General features: G+C 38.5%; 1 protein-coding gene across 4 annotated transcripts in view; it reads right to left on the reverse strand.

The window, feature by feature from the left end:
* Positions 1 to 2,627: 2,627 nt before the first annotated feature.
* FAM49B (family with sequence similarity 49 member B) overlaps positions 2,628 to 26,101 on the reverse strand; it is a 40,141-nt gene continuing 16,667 nt past the window's right edge. For 2 of the 4 annotated variants that reach the window (XM_014965445.1, XM_014965446.1), the window contains 10 exons: positions 18,647 to 18,729; positions 12,607 to 12,728; positions 10,796 to 10,901; positions 9,664 to 9,800; positions 8,953 to 9,030; positions 8,739 to 8,855; positions 7,540 to 7,619; positions 6,099 to 6,225; positions 5,236 to 5,306; positions 2,628 to 3,423 (listed from right to left, as the gene is read on the reverse strand). In XM_014965445.1, coding sequence (XP_014820931.1) covers positions 3,360 to 3,423; positions 5,236 to 5,306; positions 6,099 to 6,225; positions 7,540 to 7,619; positions 8,739 to 8,855; positions 8,953 to 9,030; positions 9,664 to 9,800; positions 10,796 to 10,901; positions 12,607 to 12,728; positions 18,647 to 18,719 — 975 coding nt within the window. In that variant the 5' untranslated portion in view covers positions 18,720 to 18,729 and the 3' untranslated portion in view covers positions 2,628 to 3,359. Of the gene's footprint in view, positions 3,424 to 5,235; positions 5,307 to 6,098; positions 6,226 to 7,539; positions 7,620 to 8,738; positions 8,856 to 8,952; positions 9,031 to 9,663; positions 9,801 to 10,795; positions 10,902 to 12,606; positions 12,729 to 18,646; positions 18,730 to 19,754; positions 19,838 to 26,101 lie in introns of those variants that run through there. The other 2 variants (XM_014965447.1, XM_014965448.1) reach the window with 2 other exon arrangements.

The raw sequence follows: 26,101 nt of genomic DNA on the forward strand, positions 1-26,101 counted from the left end.
ATTTGAGCACAGCATTTATTTAAACCATCAGGTGCCGTCCAAGGCTCCAGGTGATCACTTCCACCAGGGTGGTGCCACCCAAAGTGAGTGATTTCCCCCAAAAACATATATAAAAGCTGTTTAGTGGCCAACACTCGGTGCTGAGCCTGCCAGCTGCTCTTCCACCCACCACCACAGAGAAGAGAAGAATTAAAATAGAGAGAGGGAGAAGGTTAAAGAGTAGGTCTGCAAGAAACAAGCCCCAGAGCTTGAGCAGTGAATACGCAGCGGTTCCAGTTCAAAAAGGCAAACGGCTGGTGCCTGATGCACTGGAAGGTCTGGTCTCTTCTCTTGGACAGCTCACACGCAGGGAAGCTTGTGGAGCTGTGGGGCAGCCAACTCAGAGACACGCCAGCTCTAATCTCCTCTCCCAGCTGCACACACAGAGCAACTGCAGAACACAAATGCCAGAGGAAAAGGAAAAAAATAAAAATAAAAAAGGAAAGCTCCAATTATTCTCAGACCACAACAAGGATGTTTAAAAGCAAAGCTATTGGCAGGGCAGCGGGAAGGCAGAGCTGTCCAGAACAGTCAACTGAAGAAGTTCTATGTTGTTTTAGCCAGTAGCCATCGAAGCAGGCAAAAGAAAACTACTATATGGCTAGTTCTTCCATAACAGCACCCAGGCTGGATTTACCATTTCAAGTGTTTTCTAGTAAGACCAGAAATCACAACTGTCAAGTAGCCCAGCTGTGCTTAAAACCTGTTCTCTGTAAATTAGATTTCCTTTAGAAAGCTTGGCTTCCAAAAAATAACACTGGACAGGAGTATGATTTGCCCCTCCTGTGATTATTAGTCAATAACTGTATTCACAGTAATAAGGCTGAAATGAAATTGTTTCCCCCCCCTCAGGTACTGAACTCATTGGGACAGTTACTCTTTCAGGTACAGGCAGAATGGCCAGTTGCATACAGTTTGTAACATTCATACAATTCTGGAAGAGATTTTTTTCCTTTAAAAAAAAAATAATCAAGTTTTGTCCTTTCTCAGCTGGATTCAACTGTGATGCTGCCAAAAGGACTAGTGAGCAGTACAAAGAATCATAGAACTGTCTAGGTTGGAAGGGACCTTTAAGATCATCTAGTCCAACCATTAACCTAACTCTGATAAAAACCATCACTGAACCACATCTTTAAGCACTATGTTTACCCATCCTTTAAATACCTCCAAGGATGGTGCTTCAACCACTTCCCTGGGCAGCCCATTCCAAAGCTTAATAATCCTTTCAGTGCAAAATTTTTTTCTAATAGCCAATCTGAACCTCCTCTGGTGCAACTTGAGGCTGTTTCCTGTTGTCCTATTGCCTGTGACTCGGGAGCCTCCTTTCAGGTAGTTGTAGAGAGTGATAAGGTCTTCCCTCAGCCTCCTTTTCTCCAGGCTGAACACCCCCAGCTCCCTCAGCCTCTCCTCATAAGGCTTATTCTCCAGACCCCTCACGAGCTCTGTTGCCCTTCTCTGAACCTGCTCCAGCACTTCAATGTCTTTTTTGTGGTGCGAGGCCCAAAACTGGACACAGTACTCGAGGTGGGGCCTCACCAGTGCCAAGTCTCAGTATTTTAATTCCTATAGCCAGCACAGCACATGGTTTGCTTTCTTTAGCAGGGATCTCTGCAAAGCATCTTCAGCAGGAAAGAGAATGCATTATCCTGCCAAACAGAGACGGTGGCACAGGCACCAGCCATACACACCTCTACCCCCTTCCAAATCTTTCTCAAGTGCTGTGATTTAAAATGTTGCAAGTCCCTTATTTCTGAAAACAAACAAAAGAAAAGATAAAAAGGTGAATCTTTCCTTATGGTGTAGAAGGGTATCCACACGAAATCCAGCCCGGTCACACCGGTACGTTGCGTTTGGAGCCAGTGTGCCACACAGTTACAAAATATTATTTGTCCAGCAAACAAAGCTGAGGGTGTTAAAATGTGCCAATTTCAAATCTCCTTTCCATAATCACAACAGCACCACACACACGAGGCACACTGATGTTTACCCATTGATGCAAAACACAATTTTCCAGAGATCTTTTTTTCCTAATAATTCTTCATTCTTGTTTTCTCATTCCCCTTGTCTTTTGCCCTTTCTCCCCAGAAAGCTTTATTTTCTTCACCAACCTAGCAAAGCTTAACACTTCCTGCAATAAAATGCTAGCCAAAGCATTTTAAACATTATTAGTATTATTTAAACATTATTTAGTATGCTAAGATTATTCAGATTTTACACAGTTCAAACACAAGAGCATCAATCAGTACACAGAGAGGGAAGTTAATCTCCCTGCCCACCACTGGTACAGAAAGAGCCAAACCAGCAGCCTGCTCTGGAGCAGGTTCCTCAGCAACATCCACTAGGATCTATATGGATTGGACAAAGTCCTTCCCCTCAAATCCTGTATGAGTAACATTTCTGGGGACAGGGAAGCAGCCTAGAGCAGGAACCCTGCAACACCCTTGGTTTAAATAACTGGATTAGACTAGTGGTTACTGGGAATGAAACAGCAGAGTTTTCACTATATAAAATTTATAAATTTATTTTTTTGTAAAAATCCAAAGAGCACGAAGACATCTCACTCAAAATACTGGTAAATCAAACCACACTTAGAAAAATGAAAGCTGATTTTATTATCTTATCCACAGCCAATCATTTGACATGAACATGCATACGTAATTTTGCTACGCACACACCACAGTTTAACGTTAGTTATTAAAGGTTAAACATACAACATACATCCTTACAAAAAAGAGTCAAAATGCAAACGTAACTTTTAAACAAAACAGTTTTTACTCATTTAAAAAAACCTTTGTGTTGGGTACCATTTTGTACAAACACAGTTAATTTAAACAAATCTGCTTTTCGTTTCCTCATGGTTGCACATGAAAATAAGCTGCAATAGAAAATGAAGTCATCAAGGGATTTTTAAATAGCAGAAGTAGGCAGTCTTGCCATGCAGAAGAAGCAATATTAAATATTAGTTTTTCAAAAAAAGAAAAAACCACAAGTTTAAAAATATTTAGTTCAAGTCACAAATCTTTCCCCAGTACAGAGAAATCCAAATGCAACGCATAATTAGCTGCCACTTAGGATGGCTATTCTGAAAAGTAGAAATACTTTCCAGAATTGATAATTTTCATTGATTTGGCACAGAAAAGAAGTCTGAGCTTACTTAAGAACAAGAAAGTGATTAAAAAAACAGGGTAAACAGGAAGAGAGAAAATAAAAAGCAAGAATGAACAAGATAGTAGTTGCAATCACTAAAAAAAAAAAATCTGTGCATCTCAGTCATTGCAGAATACTGTCTGTCTACAGCAGGTGTGAATTCCAGGTAATTGTTATTGCAACATGGATTTAATTTGCTTGGAGGTAGTCTCATCATTCAAATGCTTTGTTGTGTACCTAAACATAGAAATGAAAAAATCAAGTTGAGAGAGCAGAGATGCTATTTTGCTTTGACCAAACAATTTCCTTGTTTATAGCTCAACCTGACTGAACCAGAGTAAAACCCTCAGCCACCGACCATCACCCACTCCACGTTACCAGCGAAGTCAGACTTTCTGATCAGAAAACACCATTATCAATCAGAGCTATCACCCAAGTCTTGCACCAAGGGGTGTTAAAAATAAGCCTCAGCTGGACGTTGGCTTTCATGCTCCCAGGCCATTTGATAGTAAACTCCTGTTACCAGTTGTGATAGGCAATTATCAGTGAGACTAATTCTGAGATCTCTGTCCATAGGAAACATCTTCAAATAAACCACAGGTCCAGAAACATTTCTTCAGAACTTCCAGTGACCAAAACTTTCCGAGATCCCTCAATGAGAACAGATTTAATTGCTTTTCAGCCTAATCTCCTGTTTAGTTAAATAACTGTGCTGCTTCAACTAAAGAATACACGTGTTTGCTTATTTCCCACCTCCTCCCTTCAAAGTTCTCTAGAACATTAGCACATTTTTAAATCACTACACAAAAAACTTAATCATCTCTTATTTTAGAAGAAAGTACTGTAACTCCTCAATGCTGGCTTCTTTGTATGGTTAATTTCCCTGATATTCCTTCCCTGACTCATCTAAAAGCAAGGAAAAGCTTATTCTGCAATTTAAATTTAACATGTTAAATTAATACTTTCTTTGTTACCTGCAACTGCAGTGATATTTTAGTTGTTCACTTGAAATCTATACAATGACTCTTTGTTTTGGAAATTAATATCAATATAGATATCAGCACATTTTGGTAATTTTTATGTTACACAAGCAAGAGGCCTAAGGTTTTCTAAAATCCTGAAAAGTTATTGCACTTGGTATTCTTCCCATGTGAAAAAGCTGAAAATGATTACAATATTTTATGAGATTCAAATTATGAACAGCTGATCTCCCTCCAAAATCCATACCACCTTCCATTTGCTTTTAAAGCACATGATCTCTCTCTTGAGAAAACATGGTAACTTCTCACAGCCCTTCAGAAGTCTAAATCTTAAGTCTTTGATTAATTTCTCATGACATCATCTTGAATCTGCTGTCACAGCACACACACAGCGGCTCACCTCTGCATCTCTTCCTAACAATTCCAAATGTGATTTTAGAAAGATTTAACTATCCTACCTAAACGAGTAATTGAATGTATGAAAGCAGAACTGTTAGAAGCACGTGGGCATGAGAAGGTTTGGTGTGGTGGCAGGTTACAGCACGACAGCACAGACTGAACTTACATTACTAACCACAGAGTAATGCACAACGGGGGGAGACCCTGAGCTATCCTTCCCAAGCACTTCACTAAGTGTCGACCACAGTGGGGAAAAATGGGGCACCAGTAAAGACTGGTGTTCATTTGCAGCTGCAATCACAATAAATTAATCAGAAAATAGCTTAGTGCTCACTTAGCTTTTAATACATATTACACTTTGTCGTGAGTTTTAACTTCAGGCAGGATGTCTACTCTGTCACACTTCCCTCTACAGACCCATTCTTAACCTGTACACGGTTAAAGTACACAGAAAGTTATCTCAGAATGAACAACTGCAAATTTCCAACCCAGCTTTTAAAACACAGGAGCTTCTTCACGTGGCCCTGTCTCAAGAGACACTGGAAAAGCCCGCAACAACCACATTCACCTCTCCCCTGTACCACTAACCAAATACCCTGCTGCTGAAGGAAATGCCCCAGACAATTTAGGAAAATTCACACAAAAGTATTTCAAATAAAAGAATGAGTACCTGAGAGCATTTAGAAGGCCTTCTACACTGTTAGGAGGCTGGTCTTTAAGAACTTTGATGCATCCTTTCATCTAGGAGTTAAAAAAAAAACAATAGAGTTTTTTCATGCTAATACCTTTTAAGTTTACATAACTGTTTTATACTCAGTTTATCAGAGAAAGAAAGTTTTTAAAATTTGAAGCAGTGCAAAGACATTTTATTGATATTAAAAAGGAATTAAGCTTTCAGTATAGTGTTCTCCTATGACAGAATGGCTTAGCCACTTAATAATCTGCATAACTTTAGATAATGCAACTTTGGTATCAAGCTCTATCAACCTTAAAAAAAAAGGAACTGTAAACAAAAATCTTTGTTTATCATAAAACCATTAAGAATGACTACATTCAGCCAGTGAAATAATGACAAATTCTGTAGCAATACAATGAGAATAGTCCATTTGAAACCACCATACAGTAACACCACGTATTCCATAGATTTAATATCAAACACTGGCAGAAGGTTGAAGACTGGTAGATGATGAACCTAGAACTTCATTTTTCACCAGACAGGGAAGAATAAGCTAGATGCTGTTGTTATTTCCAATCATTCCAATTTGAATCTTTCAACACAACCACTGTTCACAAATATTTCAAGACACCATCCAAACTCTATCAGAACAGATTTTTCGATGCCCAGTGACCATTTCTGTGTCTGAAGGCCTTGTTTGCATTTCTCACTATTTACATACATGGTTTGCTAACTGTTACCACTATCCATTTAGCACCAATGTGAAGTGTATACCTTCTACTAGAATCCAGAGGACAGAAAAGGAGCCCACACGCAATTTAAATACTCAAAGGATTGTTTAGTAACAATAAACTTACATCAATTTTTGAAGTTTTGGCAAAAGCGCCCACCGGATGCACGTGGTCATAGAGTATGATGACACCCACCATTACCCTCAGACAGAATGATACTGTTTCCTCATTTGTAAACCTGCTTCTATATTCACTGTAATTTAAAAAAAACCAACAAAACAGATTATTATCTATCAAACACAAGATATCTAGTAATGCCTGAAGTAAGATTAAAGAGAAAAATCCTACCAGAAATCCTCAGAGAAAAAAATAAAACAAAAACCCCCCAAAACCCACTAACCCCATAAACTTCTGAGACTTTTCCTTTTTCTTTTCAATACGTTAAACCACTGCTTAGAAAGAGTTACTTAGAGACTAACAAAGATTCTCAAACCTAAAATAGTGCCTTTATGCTACATCATTTCAGGTATTTGATTTTGTAGAGGAAAAATAAATTAAAATAACACATACTAACTTTGCTTTCAATGCTTCCTTCCCTTTTCCCTGACACCCCCTAATGCACACACAACCCAAACTTCTGACTGGGGAAAAAACAAAAGGGTGAAAAAAAAAAAAAAAAAAAAAAAAAAAAAAAAGGTGAGTTTTAGCATAGTCCTAAGTCAAAATCAGAAATAGTTGTCCTAATGCATTCTGCTCCTGACAAATCTCAGCTTCAGAAGAACTTCACATCTGCAGAGTCCCAAGAAAAGGGAAAAAAAAAAAAAAAAAAAAAAAAGGCAAGCTTAATGAAAAATTCTATTATCTTGAATGGGACAAACCATTCCTAAGCATATAGGTAAGAATATAAATGTTTGGAGCTCTTTATGTGCTCCAAAACAACTGTACTGCAGTATTTGGACAGAAACTTAGTTAACTAAGAGATATCTCACGCCTGACTAATTTGACCAGTGGGAAACTATTTAGATCCCAGAAGAAACAGATGAACCCCCCAGAGTTTAGTTTGACATTTTGTTCATACTCCCAGTGCCTCTCAAATTTACAGCAGACAACAGATTGCCTTCATGCCTAAAAGTCATCTCACAATTCCCCAGACAGGGGTGCTGTAGTTTTTTTTACAGCCATTGGCCAAGCCAACTCGCAAGGAGGTACCATCCAAGGCACGGCCCATAACCCCTCTTTCAGGAGGCCCCAGGCAATCGTGCTCAAATAGTGTATTTTCCTGAATTATGCATGAGAAAACCATTTTATAAAGAGTGCCAAGAGGTTGTCTCGCTTTCATAGCCATTCTGTTTTTAAATATTCATACGTTCAGAGAAGCAGACTGCCTGATTTGCCTGGCTAGCAAAATGAGACAAGCTGGTTTTGTGTCAAGGTAAACAGTTAGGTTGGTAAAGAGAAAACGCCACAGCTCCTAATTACCCCAATTACACTCCCTTCACCTTATGCATCACAAGTCATGTCTTAGAGAGACCATCCACAGCACAGCACAATCCCTGCTTATACTCACGGGGTTTCCAGCATGACCCTGCACACACTGGCCATGGTACTTAAGCAATCCGTAGTATTCTCTATCGGTAAATTCTTATTCTGCAGAAGAAGATAAACAGTTTCCAATTCAATTATTGTGAAACATTATGCTACAAAACCTAAATCAAATCAGTGATCTGCTGGCATGGCAACGGGGAGGAATTAAAAACATCAACACAACTATGGGCAGTGGGGTCACCTCATACCGGGTTTGAAAATTGTCACAATAAAGATTAGGGCTTTACAGAGCAAAGTTTACCATATGGGTTTTGCTTGCTTTTTTGTAGTTAAAGAAACACACACCATTGATACTATTGCTTTTTGGAAGTTTTAAAGGAATCATCTGACCTGCTCTTTCAAGACAGAAATTTCTATAGCCCAATCCATGCATCTGCTACAATAGTAAGACTTAAAACTGTTGCAGAAAGGCAAAGAAATGTCAAGTAAGAGGCCATTTTTCTCAAGGCACTTCAAATGTAAAGAACAAGTTAGGAAAAAACACCAGAAGACAAATTTATCTTTGCATTAATCACATAATGTACACATTTTTTTTAATAATTATTTTTGTGGAGTACACATCATAAAATCATCATAGTTACAAGAAGTCAAGCACAATATTTTTAGTGACTAGACTTTATCACTAATATTTATTTAGCTAGTTAAGGATAAATAGGGGTATGTATAAATGTTGGAACACAGATCCTTCCTCTCTTCTGCAATAACCTAAATATACTTGACTTCACACAGCAGAACAAAAGTGTCTTGGGAGGGAAAAAAGGAAGTGCCAAATTTCAATTCCCTTCTGTATATGAAACAGAGAGAATCAAGCTGTTTCCCTTTCAGTTTTCTGAAGTTTCTGCTCTACACCAGCACCAAAATGCAGGCAACGTGCTCACCTGTCCCACCTCCCTCCCTGAGGAAAGCTCTCTCTGCCAATGTTCTAATGATATCCATTAACTGTTTGCAACACATCCACAAGGTGGCTACCTGAACTCACCCTAAGCTCCACAGCATCTGAGAAAGATACTTTATGGTTCTTGAAGCTCAGAACAAAAAAAAAAAAAGTTTGATTTCTAGATTCCAGATTAAGCCTAGTTGAAGAGTTTTGGGTTCTAAACTGACGTCTGGCCCTGCAGTGCTTTGAACCACGCTATCCAAGCCATAAATTTATATTCTTACCTCTGACACAAACTTTGTTGTAGCATCACTTAAGGTTTTCAACATTGGCGTTGCTTCAGCATAAAATAAAGACATTCTGTTTGCCAACTCATTATTTACTTCATTTTCTCCCTCTGCCTATAAAATAAAGAAAAAAGCATGTAGTTGTTCTGTAGACAACAAAAGCTCAGTGGTAGTATAAGATTACATTTCATTTCATCTAAGGGTTACCTACTGGGACATTGTTAATCCTCATACGGCTCAGAGTTCTTCTATAGTAGCTGAAGTCATTCTGTATAGCAGGATTTGTCATCTGCAGAGATATAGAAGCAAAAAAAGTTGTGACAAACTCCTCAGGAAAAGTGCAAGAACAAGTTTTGATAAAACAGAATACTGAGAACCTTCTGAAGTAAAAAAGCCTATTACACTTTGAGAAGTGATATGTAGAACAAAGCTTTCTGGTTAAATTGTGAGATTCTTTCAGAAGATCTAATGAGAACAAGAAAAGGAGTAATCTTCTAAATGGGCGTTTAAGATTAGCAGATTGAAAGAAAAGGGCTTTGCTAGTTTGTCTCCAAGGATCAGACCAGTAAATTAATATAATTTCAGCTTGGATCTTTGCACATTAGCAAGAAAATAGCTGGACTATGAATGTGCACTCACTAAAAGCAGCAGCAGCATTACCCCAAGAGATATGCCAAATTCAGCTGAAGAAAAGATGATTAATATGAACTGAAACATAACAAGTGCCTAAAGCAAATATGATATTTCATCTACTTTCTAGTTTAATCTAACTCTAGGTCCCACTCTAGGAACAAACCGAGCACAGTAGATATTTGACTGTCTACTACATGCTCTACTCTAGAAGAGAACACAACCCAGACTGCTTCAGCGGACTTGTTTTCTTTTTGCTAGCCTTTGTGCTTAGAGAATTACAAGTTCTTACCTTGAGCTCATCAAAGCGGAGTGTAAAGTGGAGGATTTCTGCAAACTGCTTAGCAAGAGCCTGCTCTCGCTCCAGGTGCTGCGTTGGTGAGTACGGAGTGCTCGTCAGGGCTCCCAACAGACCTCGCAATCCGGCCTCTTCAATGAGAGGAGAGTATTTTGCAGTGTACAACCACACCTGATTCTTGTCTCTCTATTGACCAATATTCTGCATGCTAGACCTAAATCATCCATCTGCCAAAGTACACGCTTGATGAATTGCTTCTATGTGCCACTGTTATCACAAACTTACAAACTGCTGTTAAGACTTCATCTAATCAGCACTGACAGCCATCATATTACCCATGTATTAGCAGACTAATGTTTAAGATAACACAGAATTCAAGAGGTACATATCTATCAGCAGAAGTTTTATTTGTTTTTATGATAATCTTATAATCAAACTTCCTGCTCTTTTTCTTTTTTTTTGAGAAAAATACCTCACATCTTTAAAAAAGCTTTGCAAAAGCTTCTATTTTTTGAGTGACAAATACCTTTTCTTCATGAGCTATGCTAGTAACTGTCTGAAAGTGAGATAACAGGTAGTTTGTTAAGAAACAAACCAAGTCTAATAGGTTTTATCAGCTTAGACACAAAGCCAACTTGAATGATCCTGTAAAAGGCCTAAAGTGCCACCTTAAGTATTGCACCTACATAAACCCAGATGAGACATTTCCACAGACCAAGTTATTTCTGGTGTTTGGTGGGAATAACATCGTCACTTTTAATTACTCTTGGTATCAGAAACATTAACAGAATTCAGTCCTGATGAATTAGTCTACTAAATTTTCAAAACAATCTGCTGCTTAGTGCTTTCTAGAGTTACTGAAGGGGCAGAGAAAGAGGATGATGAGAAGGCTCCCATTCTCTCTCTCTCTCCCCTCCCAGGTACCCACTGAAGCAGGGTTACTGTCACATGCAAGAAGGTAGTATACGGACATAAATTAGATCCAATCTAGTGTACAGAAGGAATCTATGCAATATGAGTTTTTATCTAGCAACACAGGGTTGACCTAGATGTGATCACATCTGAATATGCCAAATTTACTAATTAATGAAGACAAAAACTCCCAAGCTAATACCATTCCACTTACCTAGTCTTTGAGAAAATTCATAGAATTTCTTTAGCTTGCCTACTAGTGGAACGACTGCACCCCATGCCTTCTCTTGCAGCTTCTCATCATTGGGATGCTGTATTGCCTTAAATTAGATAAAGAGAGGAAAAAAGTATGCTTAGATTAAGAAAAAAACTGATACACTGCTGAAAAAAGTAAATAAATCTACGCAAGGCAATTGTTTGAGGAACTAGTAATTAAAACTTCTACCTACTGAGAAGTTTCCGGTTGAGAGACAAGCCTGTACTAACCCATGTCTGTTCCAAAAAGCTCTAAATACTTGTGTTGAAAATAAGTATCCTGAATAGGAAGAAAACTTGGAGAAAGTATAAAGAAACTGTTAAGAATAAAGCTAATCAAGTAAGAAAATATACATAACCAGACCTAGTTAATTAAAATCAATAACTTCATTAGGATACGTTCAAGAAAAAAAAAAATTTAGTCAAAGACTCATCCTAGTGTTGATATCTATAACAATTTTCTGAATTTGCAAAGAAAAAAAAAAATTGCTGCGAAATTCAGGCTATTACAGCAGGAATATTTAAGAATAATCAACAACATAAAACACCACCAAGACATGGTACATATCAGACCTCTGAGGTATATATGGAAAGACCTTGTCTTTACAGTAACTTCCCAGATAGATAATGCCTTAAATTCAGTCTCTTCTCCAGGTTTTAAAGACAGAAACTAGACTCCTCAGCAACCGAAACTTACTAGGAAAAAAACCAGAAATGCTCATAACTGTCCTGCTGCATCTTCACAGTCAGCTCCTGGATTCCAAAATCTGTTTCAGCCAGCTCTGGGCTGTGAGTTGTAGCACACTCCTCTCTGGTTCCTAGGAAGTGTCCTTGCTGTGATGTCCGTCTCCTCCTCAGGAGCATCCCTCTGCTTTAGCCATGGGGGATGCAGGCTTCGTCATGGAGACACATTCCTGCCAGATCCTACAGCCTTTCCCTGAACATGCTCCCTCCTTGAAGCAATAAGCTCTCTCCCCTCCTAAGGGGTTTTATGTGACACAGTCACCTTTCTAAAACCTACCTTAGGAATTCAAGAGAGACTGAAGAAAGAAAAAGCTCATGGCACTCTTAAGCTGAATGGCTCCCAGTATCCCAAATTCATCTAGAGTGAGCAAGCAGAGACTCCTCTACGTACTAGGATTTCTTAGGAGTATGCTACAGGAACTCCTCGCTTTAGGACCAAAGCAACCCCACTGCTGCATATGAGGAAGAGGGGAAGGTTGCTGAGAGAGTATTTATTCCACCCTTTTTAAAGGTAAACGAAAAATGGAGTGACACGCTGTAAAGAAGCTTTGCTTCTATTCCAAACATCTACTTCAGTAAATAAAAGTCAATTAAAAGGGGCTGCAAATGAGATGTCTTTTGTGTTAGGATTACCGCACATCAGACTTCTCCAATTAGTGTACAAAAAAAGATGTCGACACTACTCAATATTGCACTGGAGTCACACCACGCTCTTTCCAAATTGACCACTAACCCAAGAAGAGCTTATGTGGGAATATAAAGAAAAATCGATAGCAGCAATTCCATAAAAGAGTTTGAAAAGCATCATTTGCTATTATATGTGTGCATTAATGCTGTCGAAACAAGAGACATTGTTTCACTGTTAAAAAGGAACATTCCAGAGCAGAAATTCAAGACAGCAATTTTAATAGATCACATGCTCTGCCCAAACAGCTCCTGCAAGCAAAGTTAAAATCCAGCGGCATTTGGTTAGGATCAGACAATGAACAACCACAGGTTGTGTGCAACCACAACGCTCTAGCTCACCTCTCGGATTTCATGGCCAGCTCCTCTATATGACTGCAAGTCTTCCAGTATTCCTTCTGCATCCTTTAACACTACATTCACCTGATTATAAATTTCCTTTTCAGATTCTGTAGGTTGGGCATCTAAACAGTAGAACATATTAAATATATATATATATATTTTTAACAACAATATGGAATTCAATAGGCACACCACCACCTACAGGACAAATTCTTCATGCAGCAACTCATCAAGAATTTTCATTCTCTGAAGAGCTACTACAGCGTATGAGGAACTCCAAGAAAGTAATCGCATTCATTTTAGTAGTCTTTTAAATTCATTTAGCATCCCAAAAATTCACCTGGAACCCATCCTTTCTGACTTCTTTCAAATTGAGTTAGGAGAAGAAAACCTGACAACTCGTGTTTATGACTGTTGTATCAGTCTCACCTTAGAGCACAGTTATGAGCTCAATGGAAGAGACGTAGGTAAGCACCCAGGAGACACTCTCACCACAGGTATTACAGGAGGTGTTTGTGTCTGTTGTTATCAAGAAACATTGCATCAGATCATTTTCTACCTTCCCGGACTCTCCTTTTACTGGCTGGGATAGAAGCTGTATCTTTTACTTCTAAATATATTTCATTCTCAAAACATATTCTTTATTGTACTAATTGCAAAAATCAGAGTTAAGAACAAAAAGAACTAGTGTAAGCTTGTTGTTTTTTCTCTCCCCCCTCTTTAAGGATATATGCTGTCTCCCAGGTTCTCTATAATTAGCTAAAGACTTTCCAAAAGTATATTTGATATTCATTTCAAAAGTGCTACACATACATGTTTAAAGAAATGTCAATGAGAAGTATGTTTTGAGAATAATCAACAAAAGGCTTTAACTTTGAAAAATAATCACCTAGTACAAATATCTCAGACCTGGTTTACCTGATATGAGATCGATTTTTCTTTTAAAATTCTGATGGAAGCTATAAGGTTAGTTCCTTTTAGAGTGATATAAAAAAAAATTAGTTAGTTATTGAAGCTGCTTCAGAAGCTCTTACAGAATAAAAAAAAAAACCACCCCACTTCTCCATTTACATCGGCAAACTATGTTATGAAATAAAAATCAGCATATTTTAATCCAAGAATTCCAATGCCAGAAGTCAAGGTATTAATAATAGATCTTTTTTATAGGGACAAACAAAAAAGTATCTATGGACAATATATCCATGTGAATTTGTGTAGCTTAGTCTGGAAAATGTTCTGTGGGTTTTTGTTTTTGGTTTTTTTGTTGTTTGTTTGTTTTTTAAAAAAGTGCTTATTATATGATCCATATGTATAACTCCCACTAACAGTGATGGAAGTTAGGTACATACTTACATTAAAAAGAAAAACATAATCACAACATCCTAGTGTTACACACTAGAAAAAAAAATTAGAAAATGAAGTTTGTATTAGGAGAAAATAAGTTTCACATGCATTGCCTGTCTGGATTTTGCTGTAATTTTTGCATAATATTTTGGGGTTTTTTTATGGTTCAATGCATAGAGAGTGGGCATTATTAGCAAATATGCCTATATATAGACCTTGCAACAGTTTAACTCTGATACTTTGAGAACCATGAAGAATTAGCATGGGTGAAAAAAAGCTGGTCACTCATTTAAAAAAAAAGCTCAAGAGCACCATGTTGATTAGGCATCGAGTAAAAGTGGCCAGTGCTTTTCAGACCAAAGGTCCCATTTATAATTTTGAAAGCTGCTGAAGACTGCTATAAGAAATGAAGACAAAAAAAAAAAATGAGGGAAAAGAGCAGACAGGTAAGCACCAGTTGACTGGCAGCAGTTCATGCAGAGACATGAAATGCTGTAGTGAAATACAGACTGAAACGTGAAGCTCCGTAGCATTCCAGGTCGTGTTGTTAAATAATGCAATCAAGACTTGCCACTTGGATTGTCTCACACTGAGCACATCTCTTGCCTATTTAATTTTTCATGCCATTTTTTCTTTACCCTCTCTAGTAAGGAGAGTTCACTTTTTTAACATGGGGGAGGGACAGCAGAAGTTCCCCACGAGAACTACTCATTTCCAAACCCACTGACAAGCAGAACAGATGTAGTACTATGACCTTCCAAGTTTAGAAATGAAAATCATCTTCTAGACACAAATTAAGTGGTCTTCTCTGAACAGCTGGCTATTCAAGTCAACACCTTCTAGATCTACCTTCTAGATCTCCATCAGTGTGTGTCACTTATGATGTTATCAGCCAACTATTGTGTTTCGTTTCCCTCAAATGTTCCAGGAAACCTTAAGTAATGGTTTATACATAATTTGGGGTGGTTTTGTTGTTTTTTGGTTTGTTTTGATTTTGCTTGTTTGTTTTGATTATAACAAACTTATAAATATACACATTTTAAAATCCAGTAGGCACTGGATTATTTCTTTTAGCATGTATTTCATTTTGGTGCACCTAGTCCTCTCTAATAGATGCAAGTTGTAAACCTGATTGGCCTCAATTAAGTTCCTCTCCCATCTGCAATTCTTTTGCATCTAGAAAAGAGCTCACATTTTAGAAGTAAATCTAAATCCTTTTATATTCACTTCGTAATACATTTAGGATGTATTCGGATAGATTTAAAAGGCACAGTATAGAAAATCTTCAAGGCCTAGTGCTGGCTGGCTCAGAGTAACTGGTTTATTTGCTTCTCAGCTGGTTAAGGAGCTGTATTCTGCAAGTCCATCACAGATGGAGAACGAGGGAAAAGTTCCTCTTTCTAAATCACTGTTGGAATCTTGACTAGATGGAGGTGGCATTCCCACCTATCAGTAGGTACCTGAGGACTCAAGCTACAGGACTTTCACTTGAGAATCTTTAATTGTGGAACTGGTTTTCCTCAATGTGGAGTGCAAAGAGCAGGAAAGGGAGCTGTATTTCTGGAGTTAGTCGTGTCAACTAAGGAAAAGCAGCCAGCGCTGCCAGGCACCCGCAGAGCAGGATGAAGGAAGCACACAGTTCCAGGGGTTTCCCTTTCCCCTTCCATGGATCTAGGTTCCTGCCACAAGCTGATTACAAGGCTTTGCCTTCACCTGGCAACACTTCCCACAGGAAGAACAAAGAGAGTAAGCACAGCAGAGCTCACCAAAATGTTCTGCGATCTGATATTGTTGCCAATCCCTGGTTATTCAGGGCAACTTTCAAATTTTTAATCCAATAATAAGAAAAATAAAGACTGAGGTGCCTTAAGTAAACGGGAAGTTAATCTTTAAATTCATTTTGAATTTAATCAGAAGGATACTACACTAGATACAATACACACTGAGAGTTCAGAAAGCTCACACGATAACATATTAAAGACAAGAGTAGACTGGATACAATATACAAACGCTGTTATGTGAACTGAACGCTACAGGGCGTGACAACATATTGCATGCAGGGAACACACACATTTAGTGACTATTAAAAAAAGTATTTGGCTAGCCTACAGAACTAGTAGGGAGAGAAATTTGGGGTTAGAAGTTTATACTGCACATTTAAACTGAGATTTTTCCCAGGAAAGAACACATCAAGTCATCTGAAACTGGCTGGGACAAAACTCACAAGCAAGGGAGAAAAAAATCCCAGACTGCTGGAGATGAAATAATTTATTCATCTCTATCATCATTACAATGGAGAATGCTATCTTTGTGGCTCCTCTGAAATCTAGCCAAGCTCTTTGCTGGTAATGCAGAATACTTCCAGCGCTGGCTTGAAATCACCATCTGCAACCAAAAAATACTCTGCACTTGAGCTACTACTGAAATCAGTAAATTTGGAAAGGATTTGCAGTGACAGTAATGACACCAACGTGAAAGTTGAGCTGTAAGTTTCCCACGTTGTAGGTGGCTGTTTTACATTAACACCACTGTCCTTACAGAGCTGTGAATTCTGTTCTGCTCGTGTTCAAGTGGCCCTGCAAAGACTTTAGTAGAATACTTAAGACAACTACCTGTTTCCAATAGGTAAGGTGAAGGACCAATGAAAGTATAAGCTTAACCAGTGTTAAGGCAAAGAAAAGCCAAAAGCCCATTATATAAATTATTGGGCCATTTTTTGCATGTATTCTGATACTCACACAGATCACTGAAATCTAGCACCATGACAATTATCTGTGAAGAAAATATCTTAGAAACCGGTTTAAAACCTTTCTAAATGTGGAGTTTGTGTCCCTGTAAAGCTCTCTGGGTAATAGATTTTTAGCTTCTTAAGATATTGTGAGAGAAACATTTATCTAGCCTGCTCACTCCAAAGATATCTATGGATAAGAACAAAAGACTTCGAACTGTGTATTGTTGGGCCAGGCGTAACCTAGAATTGGCAAATTTGCTTTTAATATAGAGCTTACTTGCTCTTCCACATAAAAACACAACATTAAGTATCACGAGATTAAGTGCCAAGTCTTGAAGAAAGATCTTGACTGTGTGAAAGCCAAGATCCTGTCAAGGCAAGCTCTCTGAGAGGGAGTAGAACGAAGCACGGACACACAGTGCAGCAGCAGAAACAAACGCAGGACAGGGTCCAAAACGAATAAAGAACAGTCTAACAATTCAGCCATAATATAAGTCACTTAATTTGACTGCATATGTAAACATTTCATGTCAGCAACCTGCTTACTCTCATGCCAAATCTTGTTCATGCTCAAAACATGCACTTTAAAAACAAAATTGACAGCTTTTTAAAAAAAAAAATAGCAGCATTTTTTTATTGCAATTGATTTTAGAATTATGCCTCTTGTATCCAGTTAACTTGAATTTAATTTAGTCCAATTAAGTTGTCTGTATTTGCAGATGAAGCTGGAGTTCAAAATGCCAGTATTCTCCCTTATCAGTTCTCCCTACTTCACTGTCGTACCTATTCTCATGATATGTGAGATTTGAAGTGATTTTCAGCAACAGTTTTCCCTTCTGTTTTTGAGCACAGCCCTTGGTTATCTTCCTTTTATGAATAATTTGTATGGCTACCATCTAATAACAATATATTCAGAAGAGACGATAACATCAACAGTACAGTCTAGAAAAAGTCTAGAAAAGTTGTAACTTTAAACATCATTAAAGCAAAAACATATTTCTCCAAGCATTCGCTTTCACATTAGTAATAATATAACCAATTTCTACTGTTTCATCAAATACAACTGAATAATAATTTGGGGGAAGAGAAGACAAAATGAATCTCAAATTCTCCATGTCATAATACTTCAATTTTTTGTTACGCTATTCCATTGTATTTTATTACATGGTCAAAACACACTTGAACATTAGTTTTCTTATTTTATGCTTGCTGGTGTGCAGCTGGGGAAAGCGATAGCATCTCTCAAAAGAAAGTAATTAAACATGCAAAGCAGCAGCCAACAACACTTACCTGCCATTCTTAGGCTACATTATATCATGCAACAAAAAGTAAAAGCAGAAATACTGACAATATGTGAACCTTCCAGAACACTTGGCATTGATGAGACAAGCTATATGTCTCCTCTGTTCAAAAGCACTTTCGTCTCTATACTCTGAGCCCTCCTTTTAAGGCGGGACAAGGTCAACTGTCATATTTCAATGCCAAATCAGATAAGGTTCACACATACACCTTTAACGTGATAATGCTGGAGAGCTATGAATAGCTGTTGTGAGTCAATCTGTACACACAGCCTTAGTCAGGGACACGCTGGAAGGGAAGAAGAGAATCAGGTCTCTTTTCATCCTTTAAGGTGCACGTATCTCCTGTCAGTTTCAGTAAATCTTAAATAATTCAAATTGAAGTTTTAATTAGAAGACGACAGAATTTTGGTTTAGAACAACCACCACAACCAATTCCAACTGTAAAATTTGAGAGCCCTCTCAGAAACAAAGATTTTAGATTTTAGAAATTGAGATTATTTTAAAACAGATCATTGCTTTCTACAAAAATCTGCTGAACAATTATCCATAGCTCAGGCATGCAAAGCTGTTAGAAAGATGGCGAAGTGAAAACATACATTTAGTACGTGACAAATGCAGTCTACTGCAGGCAAAGAGTAATAGATATATAAAATCATCTTCTCACTTTCAAAATCAAGGAAAAAATTTGGCCCCTGCTCAAGGTCTGTGCATGTCAAAACTTTTAGAAGGTTCCCCATGTTAAGGTACCTGCCAAGACAAGAATGAGAGAAAAGAAAATTTTCTTTTGATAAGAAGGAACAGCCCAAATATAGTTGATTGAAGCAGTGGGGGAAAGAAGACCAGAGAGTTCCATCAGGCACGAACCCGTCCTTCAGGCTGCCACCCTGCTGGGTCTGGGGAGACCCCCCAGCTCGGGGACGTACAGCTGGTGATCCCAGAGATGCAATGCAGCTTTCCTGTAAGAAGCAACTACGTCACCAACATCTTCACAGCTGCCCCTTCAAGACCAGGGCAGAATCCCACCTGAAGACATCGTCAGTGACTAATTCTGTCCCGGTACACCCTAGCACCGCTGTCCTGAGCAGCACTGGGGGCTAAGTACCACATTTGCAAGCACTGACACGGTAGCCATGCTACAGATTTTTACCTGATGGGACAACAGAAGGAAAGAGCTTTAATTTTGTCAGCCCTTATAATTTTGTCAGAAAGCCATTGTAGAAAAGTACATCAAGACACATCATCTCATTGTGCAGAAAATGAGAACACAAGTATGCCACAGATCTTTTCCACAAGGTGCCCAAAACATCCGTGAAGCTCAGACAATTCCATAGTTGGACTTCTGGATTTAAAAAATGCACTTTAACTGCACCATGAATGACCAAACCAGGAATGATTTAGTACTGACTCTTGTATAAGACAGGATTACAGTCAACAACTGCTCAGCACAGATGACTATGGCATACTGACAGAATTTTTCCTTTTATGATTACTTGATTTGCAGGCAGATGGATGGACATCACTGACCACAGAGACCCAAAATGACTAAGCACAAGGAAAGAAAATTTACACAGTAGCATGATGGTGGCTTGGCTACTACTGGAGGAGAAAAAAATAAAAACACATACAAAAGGAATGGAAAAAAAAAAAGACACATGCAACTCTTTCAAATTGCAGATTTGCAACCGAGTCCCCTGGCCCTCACTGCAGCAGGTATGAGCAACCCTACTGTTACCGTCTGAAATGCACCAGCTGTGAAGGGCTGAGAGACTTACTTTCAAAATCCAAGAAAAAATGTGCTGCATTGTGGTCTATGTCCCTGGTTAGCACCTTAATGAGATTACCCATGCCAGCAAACCTAAAAATAGAAATGGCAAAATAATTTAGTTCCAATAACCATTTCCTATTTGAAGTACACGCCTGGGGCTCGCTGGAGCTGGGCTTCCGTCAAGTTTTGCACATTGTGGGTTCATCACCTTCTGGTAGGAAGTAGGAAATGTGCATTGTACGGCACGTTTCCGCTCCCCTTCTGCTCAGGGAGCAGTGATCATTGAAAAACGTTCAGAGTTACAGCTTTGACAAAAATAAAGATCTGAATTTCTGGGTTTTTTTTCATCTTTGTTTACTACATTTAAAGAGTTACGTTACCTATGATGATTGAGCAATTGTGTTATTACACAGCCAAAGCAGCCACTACTGCTTAGGACAAAAGCAATCTCAAATGAAACTGGTACCATCATAAGCCTCATTTTTTACTATCTCTTCATAATCCAAAATAAATTTTGAGAAGCCTCTCAGTAGCAGTCATCTGTGGCCAATGAACAGTTATTCCTGTCAAATCACTTGAAGTGGCAAGTTAAACACAAGTTATTGGACTTTTCCAAAACCAGGAGATAATCAGGTTTCAACAGTTCTTCTTATGTTTGCTGTCACATCCCAGCTAAAAGAAATGAAAGGTGGAAGAAAAATTAAGTAGTCATTAGATTACTTGAGGTCAGATAAATTAATGAAACTGTTTCAAACGTTACCATAAGTCTCAGAAATCAATACCTTGAGTAGGACTATGAAAACTGCATTTCATAACAAGGCAGACTTTTCAAGGACCCCCCCTTGTTTTAGAGGCTGAAAACATATTTAAGAACCATTGCCCTGAAACAGCAGGAGTTCACTGGAGCACTGCTCCAAGACAAATACAAGACACTACCCATAAATCTGATTTCAAATTATTTAATTAGCCACCAACAGTCTGACTTTTAGATTCAAGCATAAGATTGAAAAATCAAGTTTTAAAGTAGTGTAACTATACCAATATACCAGTGTATCCCTTCCCCCCTTTTTTTTCCCCTCTGATTTTTACTATTACTGAAGACTGATGTTTATTTGGAAGGAGGTAGCATGACAGTAAGAATTGTTAATTTATTAGGAATCAAGAAAACTGAAGCAACACTAAGTCAAAACAAATTGTCTGGAAAAACAAATTTTCAAGGCCTGTGTTGCCACATTTCTTGAACTCCATAAGAAAAATGCAACTGGTGTGTGAGGAAAAAGCACATAAAGAACATCATGTGATCTATTTTTTAGGGTCCACAAGATTGAGCAGTAACTCACAATCAACAAAAGCTAGAGAAGGAAGAGGGAGTTCATTCCAGATTGCTGAAAATTACTCAGTCTTTGCTCCAATAACTACTTTCATTAGCCTGTGCTCCAACTACTTCTACAGAATGAACAGTTGCAGAAAAGCAACTCTGAGTGTAAACCAACTGATCACAGTGGATTCTGCCCATAGACTTCATCACTAGGTGTATGTTTGCTTTTTTCCATTCAAATTCCTCCTTGAACCTCTAGAAAATCTAATTCCTGCTTGAACCTGGTTCTCTGGAAGGTCAGATCATATTTCTAAGCCTGTGAGAAACATCCATTTTAAATTAGGTTGTCCAGTTTAGACACTTGTCTTAAAAACTCATCCATCAAAATGTGTTTCTTCAAAGAGGCAGCTTTTCCAGAGTTTTCTATTCCATGGCTTAGTGAACTCTTCAAATACTACATGTGCACTGACGCTGTGTAAACAAGCAACATCAGAAAGCAGAGAAATTACTTTTCTGCACCTCACAAGCACGTTCTCTAACACAGGACTGAAAGAGCTACTTCGTCCATGAACTGCTCCCAAGGACAAAGACATTCATAATCTGGAAAAAACCAAAATACAGAGGCATTCTTAAACAAGTATTTTTAACAGGGGCAATAAAAATCCAAAAAGTGCAAACTACCTAATGGTAACTGAGTCTGTAGATTCAGATTGAAACTCCAAACCTCATTCTCAGAGCAGTGTATCACATATCTCAATTCCAATTCACAAGCAAGTAGCAAATACAGAGCAGTGAATGGTGTCAACTGCCTAAAGAGAACTAACTACACCCACAATCACTGCCACGCTTCAGTTCTTCAGCTGCACTATCCCCTCCTCACCCAAAACATTTTCAGTACCTCAAATACATGCCTCTGTGTAGGTTGTGCCTTTGTTTTGATATTAACCAGTCTCCTAAGAGTTTACAGGGTCAGGGATATGGTTTCATATTGGATAGTTACTTCTGAAGGTCAGAGCAGGGGCACGGTTATAGGCTTGAAATATTTTGAAGTTAAGTTTACAGAAAAGCACACAAGCACTGCAGAACAGATTGTTTAATTGAATCCCTACCACTTCCTAAAATTATTAAGCAGTCAGGGACTCAGCTTTGTAATACAAATACCTTCATTTAGATCTTCATCCTTCGGAAAAGTTTGCCAGTAAGAATATATGGTTTATTTTCTAGGGGAGAGTTTAACAAACAAAGCACGATAAAAGGTTTGGCAGTACAATGAAACAGCAGATATGAAACAAATTCAAGAAGATGCAACTGATCTAATAGTAACTGTTCAGTGAACAGCCTCCCCCAGAACAGGAGAGAAAATTCAAGATGGGAAGGCTCGATTAATTCAACAGCAACAAGATGACAACATGTGATATAGGAATACATTTCATTTTACATGAATATAAAGCTGCGTGAACACTTGTTCACAATAAAGTTCATAACAGATCTCTTCCCTCGTGCATTCAGCATATAGAAAAAACTTGATAAACTTTAGTCCCAGTTTTGCATACAGGACATAATCACATTTGTTTTCTTAGCAGCAAAACATTCACCACATATTCAGTTATGGAGTGAATGGAAATCTAGCAGAAACTGGACGAGCACAGTATTTTATTTTTTTTTTTAAAACTTGCATCAAGAATAAATTTTAACAGTTACTCAAGGATCTCAAGTATTTCTTAATAATGGAAGATTTGGTGAAAATGAATGGGAAAATGACCATTCCTCCAAGTTGCAATCCAAAAAGATTTTAAGCAGCTAGAAAAAGAGCTTGAAAACTCAAGTTTAGAAAAAAATTGAGAAAATACAATTCATTCAGCATTTCCTGGGAGGACACCTTCTCCCTTCTTAGCATTTAAGGTAATGAATCTAAGACCTAACAGACAGGAAGTTACTCTTCTGGCAAAGCTAAGCTCCAGTTTTTCCAGCTTTGAAATGGTCTTCTAAGAACAAGACCATGGTGTCAGTGTGGAACTGCCCAGATGCATGGAAGCAGCTGCAGGTCGACATCCATGGCTCAGGTCAGAGACTCTAACCTTCTGTACATTATTTTCCTTCAACAGGTACAGCTAAGCAGCAAGAAAGCTTTCCTGTTGCACTCAAGGTGGAACCCTACAGAGGAGAATTTGAAAACTGAGCTTTCTGAGAGGCTACTATGTCTGCAGGGCACCTGCATCAATCTACAGTAAAGCAACCAAGCTCCCGGGTGCCTCACACTTCTGAAAAGTCCAGATTTACTAGGGATTCTTGTTTTGTTCAAGATGGCTCTTCATTTGCATTTCTGCTGGGCCCAAAACACATGCAAGAAGGTCCACTACTGGCTCTAATATAAAAATTATGACAATCTGGGTGTTAAAGAAACAGACTGCAGAACTAGCCACTACAGTTCCCTCCAGGACCCTTGTCTGCTCTTTGATGCCCTTTAAAAGCATCACCAGCCTGGAAGATTTTGGTAGTTCTACGAAGACTTATCTTGGTAATTAACCACCACAGCTGCATACCGATTTACCGAGCACTCTTTAAACTTCTTTTAAAGTCCACAGCTTCAGTTGAAGTAAGTACAATTATTGTTTTAGAAAGTCAGATGTGGCTCCAGTTAAAGTGCCCTGATGCTGAGTAATCACTGTCTAGACAAGGCCATCTTCCAGCACTGCCAGTGACTCTGATCATTGACTGGAGGTGACTTTTGTGGGTGATAACACACCTTTTGACCCACAACTGTGCCAGTGCAACTGGGACAAAAATCTATACTGAAGCTGTAATCCTTACCAAGAAGAATTTTGCATATTGCAGTCACCAACATCAAAACATTCACATGCCCAGCCTTAAGTACAGTTTAGGTGACCGACTATTTGTTCTTACACAGCTTCAGACTGTCAACCTCTGTCCAATTTTATTTGGTATTCTCATTCAGAATATATCAAAACCTTACAAGCTTTTTTCCCCCCCAGGGTCTTATTGATTTTAAGATTCTTATAGTGCAGTGTCCAAACGTAACTCAGTAGGTAAACCAACAGTGTAGGATTCAGTAAAAGCACACTTTGGACCACTGACGTTTTCTCTTGCCATAAATCCAGCATCATAAAATCAGAGTAGAAAAAAAAAATAAACCCACTAGTCTCTGTCCAAAAACTGCCCGTCCCTGTGAAGCTGCCCAGAATGCCTCCTGGCGTGCTTGGTGCTCCAGCACAATAGATGAGCCACGTGGAGCAGGTTATGGGAAATCAGAGCACAAGCCAAGAACATGGGTTGAACTTGACCTACTTGTGGAGGAAGACATACGGAATGCCACATTGCATTACAGTGATTTGGCCCATTACAGCCTTATGGGGTCGTATGATGGTGCGTGTAGTGTCATGATTAGACAAGCGGAAAGCAAAGGCATATTTTCAAAACAAGTCTTGCACGCACGCCCTTCATGCTGAAAACACCCCTGACACATTTCAATAGAGGTTTTCTTCCTAAGCTAAGCCCAGGGGAAATTTAATAGAAATACACCATGCAACTAAATTCAGCCAAGCACCAAAGACATTTCCCCCTCTCGCACCTGAAAGCAAAACTGTACATTAACAGGGATTTTGCTTGCAACTGGTGAGTGGCTGGAAAACTTACTTAATAATGTCTTTGTTGTACCTTTAACAAGAGTAACATTTTTAATTCAGCTTTGTTCTATCAGAAGAATAGCACGCTTTCAAACTAACCTGAAAACCCCAGTTAAATAGATTTAAAAAAAAAAAGTCTTTGTGACCACTGAAGAATTCCCACTTCAAGAAAACATCAGCTCACCTTTTGGAAAACCACACTCTATTCCCAGGATTACTTTTAACGTAGCTTAACACCGAACAGGAATATTCAGAGTATGAAAACTGCCCTCCACAAAACCCTCATATCCACGCTCTGGAGCCCGGAGGAGGAAGTTAAGCACAGCGTTATGTGGAAAGCACAACCTAATGAAAGAGCAAATGTTTTCTTCCAGGGATTAATTTTTCAATTTTCAGTTGGTCATGTATGTGTGGCATAAACCTGATTCAGAGGTATTTGGGTAAAATAGTATGTGAAAAACACTCACAGCCTTAAAAGCCTAACATTATAGTATAGCAACAGAGTGTTACAACACTTACAGAGTTACTACATAAACAAAAACCAAGCTGAATGTCCCACTATGCTGTTTTTCTAGAATAATAATCCTGTCAGCCTAGCAATTGTTTCAAGGCTTACTGAACATTTTCTGCCTATGGGATCTAGCCATAAACAGGGAGGAGAAAAAAGAAAAAAAAAAAACACACACACAAACAGAACAGAGAATGGGTAACATTTTTAATTCAGCTTTGTTCTATCAGAAGAATAGCACGCTTTCAAACTAACCTGAAAACCCCAGTTAAATAGATTTAAAAAAAAAAAGTCTTTGTGACCACTGAAGAATTCCCACTTCAAGAAAACATCAGCTCACCTTTTGGAAAACCACACTCTATTCCCAGGATTACTTTTAACGTAGCTTAACACCGAACAGGAATATTCAGAGTATGAAAACTGCCCTCCACAAAACCCTCATATCCACGCTCTGGAGCCCGGAGGAGGAAGTTAAGCACAGCGTTATGTGGAAAGCACAACCTAATGAAAGAGCAAATGTTTTCTTCCAGGGATTAATTTTTCAATTTTCAGTTGGTCATGTATGTGTGGCATAAACCTGATTCAGAGGTATTTGGGTAAAATAGTATGTGAAAAACACTCACAGCCTTAAAAGCCTAACATTATAGTATAGCAACAGAGTGTTACAACACTTACAGAGTTACTACATAAACAAAAACCAAGCTGAATGTCCCACTATGCTGTTTTTCTAGAATAATAATCCTGTCAGCCTAGCAATTGTTTCAAGGCTTACTGAACATTTTCTGCCTATGGGATCTAGCCATAAACAGGGAGGAGAAAAAAGAAAAAAAAAAAACACACACACAAACAGAACAGTGAATGGGTGGCTGCCCACATCAGCTGAA

This window comes from Calidris pugnax, unplaced genomic scaffold (assembly GCF_001431845.1).
Source record: "Calidris pugnax isolate Ruff unplaced genomic scaffold, ASM143184v1 scaffold41, whole genome shotgun sequence".
Lineage (NCBI taxonomy): Eukaryota > Metazoa > Chordata > Aves > Charadriiformes > Scolopacidae > Calidris > Calidris pugnax.